The sequence below is a fragment of the Antrostomus carolinensis genome, unplaced genomic scaffold, assembly GCF_000700745.2.
Source record: "Antrostomus carolinensis isolate BGI_N321 unplaced genomic scaffold, ASM70074v2 scaffold30025, whole genome shotgun sequence".
Lineage (NCBI taxonomy): Eukaryota > Metazoa > Chordata > Aves > Caprimulgiformes > Caprimulgidae > Antrostomus > Antrostomus carolinensis.
In genome coordinates, this window is record NW_010316216.1 from 34,775 (window position 1) to 44,337 (window position 9,563).

The 9,563-nt window shown below is 33.3% G+C and overlaps 1 protein-coding gene across 1 annotated transcript in view; it reads left to right on the top strand.

The window, feature by feature from the left end:
• Positions 1–7,688, top strand: part of FGF7 (fibroblast growth factor 7) — a 28,507-nt gene extending 20,819 nt beyond the window's left edge. Inside the window, exons 3-4 of the mRNA XM_010168221.2 lie at positions 6,685–6,788; positions 7,177–7,688. Of these exons, the coding sequence (XP_010166523.1) occupies positions 6,685–6,788; positions 7,177–7,371 (299 nt within the window). The 3' untranslated portion in view covers positions 7,372–7,688. The remainder of the gene's footprint in view (positions 1–6,684; positions 6,789–7,176) is intronic.
• Positions 7,689–9,563: the final 1,875 nt, after the last annotated feature.

Genomic DNA, 9,563 nt, shown 5'->3' on the forward strand with positions numbered 1-9,563 from the left:
ACAATTCTGCCTAGGAAAGGGTGTTTCACAAACACATCCCTCATAAGTGCTTAACTGTGAATGCCAGCCTCTTTATCCCTAAAAAACAGCAACAGGCTGTTTTTTTCAACTTCAGTACACAGAGAGGCCACAAGCAATGAAGTGCTGCAAATATCACACAGAATTTGGTATTGTAAAGCATTTAGAATAGTTTTAAAATTGGCATTAGATATATTATGGTAGTTATTTTTTTAAAAGGAAACAATAAGAATGTAAAATAATAATTAGCTTCTGGACATTTGCTTTTGCTTTTCTTTCCTTAAAAACAATACTTTTCCTGTTCTTCTTCTTCCCTTCTTTACAGCATTTAGAAGACTACAGAAGTCTTCTTAGCAGTTTCCATCTTACCCTTAAACATTTCCTCATAACATGTGTACCTGACAGAACAGAAAAATACTGGGATGACATTGCTGTTGGCCTTGCTGAAAAATGTAGTTCATGCCAAAATTTCTATTTAAATTAATGTCTACAAAAACTCTCATACTAGCCAATCTTCTCTTCCAAAGACCCACTGGACAGGTTATTACCACATGCTGGGCCTTCAGTTATGTGTCATACTTACTGGTCTCCCTACAGCTCTCAGAAGCAAGAATTGCAATTACTTTTTCAGCCTCCTGGCTGCAAAATGATTGAAGACAAAGCGCCCCAATTTTGCTAAATCACAAGGCTCTCACTACTTCGGAGTAGATAGGATATTGTTATTTGAGGATATTACAGGCAAACACAAAGAAACCCAGCGTATTCAGCTATGGCTAAATACAGTTAGAAATCAGTTTAACATAATCTGTAAACAGACTGTTTTGTATCAATCATGTAGCTAAATGCCAATTTTTCTACATAAATTTCCAGCCTGAGGTACTGTTCCGTCTTCCAGGCCACAGTCATGGAATAAGTCCAGTCATAAAAGTGCCTACTTGTAAAGTACTGAGCAACTGTCATTCTAGACCAGAATGCCAGGAAACTCACCTCATTTATTATGTAAATTGTCTCCAAGACCAAATATATATTTCACCCACTAAAACTAATGTGTCAACCTAAAGGGTTGTCTTGTTTCTTTATTTTTTTCCTACTGGATTTTATATCAACTGCCTGTTATTTAATTTGCACCAAGTGATTAAAAGATTGCTGCCACCATCCGTAGTTGTCATGTTCTAAGAAACTGTAGCCCATCTCAGCTGAGTGTCTTTTACATACACTGGACAGAATTCCAGCTCTGTAGGAAACTTCATTCACTACAGGAATTCTAAGCTACATTTGATACACCTATGTAACCATATAAAATTGTTTGGAATTTCATGCTGATTTTATAGAAATTACAGTTGTTTTCAATTTTGTATGCCCATTTTCAGGTTTTCTTTTCTTTCTGGCTTTAATCTGATTTCTTTCCCAGTTACTTTGTGGTATATTCAAGTCTACTTCTAAAACTCTTCTGAACTTTTATGTGGATGCTTTAGATAAAGTAACTGAAAAACATAGTTTACATTTTCATTGTTAAACCGAGGCTATTTAAGATCTTGTTGAAGTTTTGCCTTCTGAACTTCTCATCAACAGCATCTTATCAGTTTAAGGATGTCTTTAAAACAATTTTGAAATTACTAGAGTACTAAAAAAGTATGTAAACAAAACAATCTACATATAAGAATTTTTATTTTCCCATCCTAGTTTGGTGAGTTTTTCCTACTAGACTACTAGACTGAAGAGAAGAGGATTTCCTTAGTAGAAATTCTGACACTAGATTTTAGTTCTTTATCATTTCTCTGCAGTATCTGGTGCTATACAAATTAACGCTTAGAAACGGGCACAGGCAAATCTCATGTGTGCCTGTTCAGCGTTTTTCTCTATTTGTATGTGGGCTTTTTTCTGAAAAAATGTTAGCTTACGATACCTCTCCTGCCTCACTGAAGAAACTACCTTAGGGATAAAATCCTGGCTCTACTGAGTTAGCTGAAATCCTACTATTCACCCTAATGAGGACAGAACTTTTGCTTTTATGTATAAGATGGCATATAAACATAACACAACAGAGTACGTTTACTTCTACTACTTTACTATTTTTCTACAGATAGAGAGATTTACCTCCTTCCAACAAATCAGCTAACAAGAATTAGCATGAAGACTGAAGCTCAGCTGCACTTAGGTTTACAGTAGGGGAGCAATGAAACAAATACATTTTAATTCAGTTCACATCTTAAAGGCAGTCAAAAATGGTATACTAGAAAATACACTCTTTAGCTTTGGTGAGTTTCGCTTAACTCAGGTTACCATCCTTATAAAGCTAATCTTTAGAGTACACTACTGTTTTGTTGTTGATTTTAATACCATTAATTATTCAGAAGCAAAGCTCTTCTTGCATTGATATAAAAATTAGATTATTGGGTTACTTTCCAGTATACCAAATGTTGTTCCTGGCTAGTTTTATTAAAGACATTGCAATGATGCAGAATTTAAAAACCAAAGAGAAGAGAAAAAAGAGGAGGACGGGTTTTGGTTTTTGTTTTGGTGTTGTTGTTGTTGGCTGGTTGGGGGCTTTTTAAAAAAAACAAGCTAACTAAAAATATCACGTTCACAGACTTGGCTGAACGTAACGGTCACAATCGTATAACAAACCATATACTCTAAGAGCATAAGGATAACCGTATCAGCTCAGATCCAAATTTAATTTAGCCCAACATCCTGTTGGCAAGAATTGCCAGTAGCAGATGATTACAGAAAGTGTAGAAGGAACAGGAAATATCTGAAGTTGGCCAAAATTCTGGTTGAACAGTTTTATTACCTCTTGACACCTACTGATGAATTAGGTTCCTATCTGCAATGATACATCATGGTTTCTATTTCCCATCATGTAATTTCTCTTACCGTGATTGAGTACTAGAAACACAAACAAAATAAAGACAGACCAATATGACTGTAACGTCATACAGTGTAATATAATGTGATATCTTGACTTAACAGAGATACAGAAAGAAAATTAAACAAAGAGGGAAAAAAACAATCTACTTTATTTTATGGATTTATTATTTTATTCTCTGGTATATCCTTTAGGAATTTCCTGCTTTGGTGCTGTAATTATCATGTAGTATAAAAGCTCATTTTTATATTTAAATATGTTATAAAATTATAATTGGAAGAGACAGTGATTTCTATTATCCACACGTCTCTCTAACCTCAAAGTTTGAGTGTTTATATATCAAGCTGAGTATTAAAAAAATAGAACAGTAGTTTAGATGTTTTCCCAGTGAGATTATGTTGTTTATAAGTGTTAAAGATTGCATTAACTAGTTCATCAAAGAACTTGTGCAGTGCATAATAGGCGTGCAGTAAAAAGCTGGTCACCTTATAAATCTTATATGGTCAGAAGCACCGTCAGAAGCAACTTGTAAAACAGTCAGAGTATTGAAATCTCTGTCTGTAGTAAATTGAATATTACTCAAAAATCATTCTTCCTGGTGTGTGAGAGACCTCAGATATTGAATACTAAATTTAAGCATGTGATACAACTGCAATGCTAACACTAATATACTAATAACCTTTCAGTGTATGACTTCTCAACCTTAATAGTCTCTTTCTATAGTTTCTGTACATAAAGGAAGAAATTTTAATTTCATGTATATACATGAGATTTTGTAATTAACAAAACAAGTGAGTTCCATACAAAAGATTATATACTGAAAAGGGAAAAATTCAGGCTTTGTTTGTCCTTCGAGGATTTGTTAAGACACATCAGAACAGATGAGACACGATCTAGAAGTAGGAACAGAAAAACGAGCACAAAGAGTTTATGATAAGCTATTTAATTCCGAGATAGACATGTTCTGAGCAAAGAATCAAGAATAGACAAGCTCTGTTTCCACTGAACTCTTTGTAATCTTTTTTCTTTGTCTTTAGCATTGCTAATATTACAACATTTTTAATGGGACACAGTTATTGAAGAGTTCATGTGGTGTTCCCTCACTAAACTTTATGGAGAGATGCACAGACAATGTTTAGAAGAGTGTCATTCAGACCTAAAACATTCTTAGGATTTCATATCACTTCTGAGTTAGGGTGTCAAATGTGATTTATGTGAGAGCTAGCCCTAATTCTGGGGTTATGTAATTGCTTAAAATTGTGAAAAGCACATAATAATATAGCAAACAGTACTGAATATGCATAACAATTTATGAATCTCAAATTATCTGTCTTTAATTAAAATGCATTGCTTTTTATGCCCAATGGGATTTTAACAAATAGGATGAAAAGCCATGTAAAGATCTGCATAAAATAACTATGTCACACATACTGCCCTTGTAAATTATAAGTACAATATAACTTTGACAGATGACATTTTATTTTGCCATTCAGATTTGCTATACAGGAGGCTTATAAAATATTTTTACACCTCCAATTTCTATCCTATGCCAAATTCTGTATGAATAGTGTAAAGTTTCCAGATGAAAGACATTTATTTCTCAACTGAGAATAAAGTAGAAAAACAAGTACTCAGAACCAAAATAAAGTAATTCCTACAAGTTAGAATGAATGTCACCATCTACTTCAGAAAAAAAAACAAGCTAAAAATAATGTAAAAATTCTAGTAATAATACTGCCTTGGACAAAAGGTTTTGGCATTTCTTTTTTAAAAGTAGTAGTATTTCTTACTCTTCTGACTTCAGCCAACATTAGCTTACCCAAGGAAATCTCAATTCCTATTAGCATGACTTGTTTTAAAAAGTCATTTTGAATCTTTCAATTCTTTAATTCTGTATAAATAGAAAACTCAAACATAGATTTTTTAAAAAAACTCTCCCTAAGTTAATGGCCAGCACAGGCAAAAGAACAAATGGATATAAGCTGTCGCTGAAAAAATGCAGATTGCAAATTACTACAGAGTCTCTAGCCATTAAAATAAATCAAACTCTGGAGCAGCCTTCGGCGGAAACACTGGGGGCAAAGAAATAACAACTCCAATTTAGTATTGGCAAAGTTTGTGAAAAGAGAATTATCTGATGCAATTCCCAGGCTAACAGAGCACTGGACTTGATGACCCAGAGATCCCTTCCACTGTTATGATCTTTGTTTGGCTAGATGCAGATGTTCATCTGTTTTTCAGCCTCACTGTGGTTTTTCTAAAGTGAAATTTAAATGAAAGTTAACATAATTTTTGTAAGTTTCAGCTAGAAATTACCCTTTGTAAGAATTGTTGCTAGGCCTGCAGCAGAGTGGAACTTGTCATAGAATTCTGAAAGCTTTACTTAAAGTCGGCTTAGCATTATAGAGAAGTACAGAAGTGTTCAGAGATGAACACCCAGCAGGGCATGCACCATGAGAAGAGGTAACTGATCTACTGGTAAGGAACATAGGAAGAAAAAAGTAGGCAATAACAGCCTAGGACTGATACATGAGTAATATCAAGGAAGAAAGCAAAACAGAACAGTAAAGGAAGGATATGAGGACATAAAAGGACATTGGGATATTAAAAAAGTATAGGGAAGGAGAAATACCGTAGAGTATCTCATGCCTTTCTAAAAAACCTGATTAATGAAAAATTATTATCATGTGTGGTGGCTGTGAAAAGTCAATACAAACTTGAAAGAGAAAAAAAGGAAATGTTTTGTCCAGGAGGAAGGTCATCTTTCAGGTGACAATCTAACACAAGCCTCTCCCTCACTTTTCTCCCCCATGCTGAGCTATTGGAATTTGCCTAGAGTGGGCTGGCTTTGAAAGATTCTGTTTTGGAGAATGAGCCACAGCACAGACGCTACTGCACACAGTTCTGTAGGTGGCTCAATATGGAAGAAAACAGCTCAAACTCAGCTGTGTAACTCTAAACTATTGCTTAAAACAACAATAATAATAATAATATTTAAGCTTGAAAACAACCTGGTGTTCCTTAATAACTTGCACCATCCTCTTGCCTTTGCTCAGGTTGTTGTTTTATTATTATTAATATAAGAACAGTTTTTACGTTGCAGGTAACTTAAATGTATCATAGTGACTAGAGAAAGCTATTGCAGATATACATCAGCGAGAAGAAAGTAATAAAGTAATTTATAGAAACCAACCCTAAATGTTTTCTGGTTTTGAATAAATAAGTCCTCAGAGCAGCTTTTAATGATTTTTAAATACGTGTATCTTTACAGCTCTGATCAGTCATAAAAGCATACAAAGGTCAAGCAAATACTTTATCTTATTTAAGACTCCGTGGTCTGTTTTCTATCACTTGCAAGTTCTAAAGTTTACACTTTTTTAAGGAGATGGTACTGCTATACAAGTCCTCAAAATAAAGGCTTTACACAAATTCTGTGAACCTTGATGGCTATGTATATAATTCTTCCAAATGAAACCCTAAGCCTGATAAATTCCAAGATATGCTGATTCTTTGAAAATAGAAAAATTACTTACACTAATATCGCAACTTCAGAATAGACTTAAAAATTATCACCATAGTTTTTTAAGTGGCTGTGTATGGACATGATCACATACAGATGATTTTTAAAGTCCAGCCTTTTCTTCACAGGAATAAATACTTTTTTTTTTTTTTTTTCTAAGAGCAATTGCTACAGATTTTCAATAAACACAGAAGTATTACAGAGTATTAGTTTAACTAAGCCTTCGAAGCTGACTGGAGAACAACCATTTTACAGCCCTTACCATGTGCCCTTGCAGGTATTCTAGAAATCCGAACAGTGGCAGTTGGAATAGTGGCAATCAAAGGAGTGGAAAGTGAATACTTTCTGGCAATGAACAAGTCAGGAAGACTCTATGGAAAGGTATGATTGCAAACTTCTCTTGTGTGTATAATCATGTACAGTCTTAAAGATACATATTTTTAGATGTAGTATCTGTACAGTTTGAATAAAATAGATTCCTAACAAATCAAAATGTATCCTGTGCTTATCCCATGCAACCCATACTAGACTTTTATGTCCATTTAATAAATTGAGTGATTAGAGCTTATATACTTTTTAAAAATGTGGAATACGATGGAGGAATAGACAAAGCTAAAATATTCAGCACTCAGATTTCGGAAGTCCAATTTAAAAGTATTAATAATATGTGGGGTTTATAATGCATAATCTTCTCTGATCTTCACTGATCTAAATATTTAAGGAAACATATGTACTTATTTTACTCTATTTTCTTATTTACTCTCAACAGAAAGTATGCAATGAGGACTGCAACTTCATAGAACTGATTGAAGAAAACCATTATAACACATACGCTTCTGCAAAATGGACACACAAAGGAAAGGAGATGTTTGTTACATTAAACCACAAAGGGGTCCCCATGAAAGGTAAAAAAACAAAGAAAGAACACAGAGCATCCCACTTTCTTCCTCTGGCAATATCCTAATCACAAATGGTCTATAAAGAACTGGTTCCAGCAGGAAGATTATTTTTAAGACGACTATTTGACAAGATATCAAGAGAGGCTGGAATACTACTGAGAAACTGAACAAGCTGGACTTGCGCATTTATGTTTATTTTTAAGAGACTACATGAAAAAGATTTGAAAATATACACAAAACCAGATTTACTAACTAAAAGTTGTAAAAAATTCTAAAGAGTTGTACAATCATTATCTTAGTCATTGTAACTGGGTAGTTTATTAAATTAATTTACCCTGAAGAATAAGTCATGACTTGATTATCTGATAATATTTTATTTAAAAAACCCTATCTGCTTCTTAAATATGGCTGCTATAATAATAATAAGCAGATTATAATGTTGTGTAAAATATGTCAGACTTTAAGGCTGCTGGAATGAGTTGTCAGATTATCAAGTCAATAGCAAATGTGGAAGCTGAGCAGTATTTTAAATACTTCCCCCAAGAAACTGATATCCTATACATAAACTATATGATCAGAAAAAAATATATAATCGTGTAAATGTTTATTGTTGTATTCAGATAAAAGAGTTAGTTTGGAAAAATTAAGTTTACTCTACTACAAAATGTTCCTATCTATTAATGAAACAAATACCTAATGCTGCTCTAAAAGATGTTTCAAATAGTGTATGTAAAATAAGAATAGGAATAAATACTGTACTTCATCTCACTTTTCACAAATTAACATTTTATATAACGATGAAGCAAAAATTCAGACATATTAAGGTTTTTTATGTAACATATCCTATCTTTTGTATAATTCCTGTTAGGGCATATGGCTTTCAATATTGTTTTTCCATCCTTATACATGCTTTTTCTGTTGTTACAGCATTAAACTTTATTTTAAGTTGTATTTGAACTTTACTGTTCTAAGTTATTTAAATGTTATTTATAAAAAAAAATACTTATTAAGCTGCATCTGTTTCATATGCTTTTAATTCTAAAGGAATAACAAAATGGTCTGGCTGAGATGCATGAATTTTTTTCTGTGACCAGACACAAAGGCTAGTACACAACCCCCTTGCCAACATACATTGGATGGCAGACAAAAATGACAGCCTGCAGCAAATCGCACAATGGACATCTCAAAAGAAACAGTGCAAAAATGTAAAACTTCTTTGCCACATACTCTTGCTAATTGAGTTTAATAGCAAGCTTAGAGTTACACCAGGTAAAAGAAGGTTACAGTTCCAGCAGGTACTGGAACTAATCCTCAGATGGTAGAACTTAGGCTCACACATACAGAAATACATAAGAGCCTAGATGATTAGTTTGAAACTTCAGCCAACTTCAGTGACCTGATGAAGAAAAGACATCTTAATTTTCTAGCTATTAAAGTGTTCAACTAAGCACTACATGACTAATGCATTGTATCATTTAATTCTGTTCAGCTTGCCTACAGGTTTTCTCGGTATTGTGATAATTGTGCTTAGATGATGATCACCAAAAAATCAGCTAAAACAGCTGCCAGATGACTAGGATGGAGTCAAGTTAATCACTAATGGTCTTAAATGCTCTATTTTTCATTACACATGTCTAGAGTCAACCATCTTTTCCTACACGAGTCATTTTCTTTATAACAGCACCCACAGAAAACAGCAACAATTCTCTTTAAGGAATATTTCTTTTTTTACAAAATACTTGTTTAACAAATAGTATAATTTGGAAATAATTTATGATTTTTGACTTGCTAATATCAGACATCAAAGTGTATATATTAACAGGTCTACACAGAAAAATTTGTCAATACAGCTATATCAGTAAATCTTCACTGTGTTTTTACTAGTTTATCTATTACTTGTTCATGGAACACAACAGACTGTAGCATCAAAGAAACGTTTTTGCTGATAAATATCTGCACTACTTTCTGTGAATATATAAACCCTGAAACAAAGTTCACGCTTATGATCAACTAGAGAAAGTTTCTAGACCTAAACTAGGTTAGTTGAAGCTTTGAAATAAAAATTAAAAGAAAAAAAAATCTCATTAAGATTGTGTTTAAAAGCTTTACGGAAGTTTGAATTAAAATGTGAATATGCACATCTGTTGATTATGTAATTCAAGAATATAGGAATACAGTCAAACAGTTCCTGAAGCCCAATGGTAATTAGCCCTCACTGCTATATGCTTTATCTAATGGATCAGGATATTACCATCAT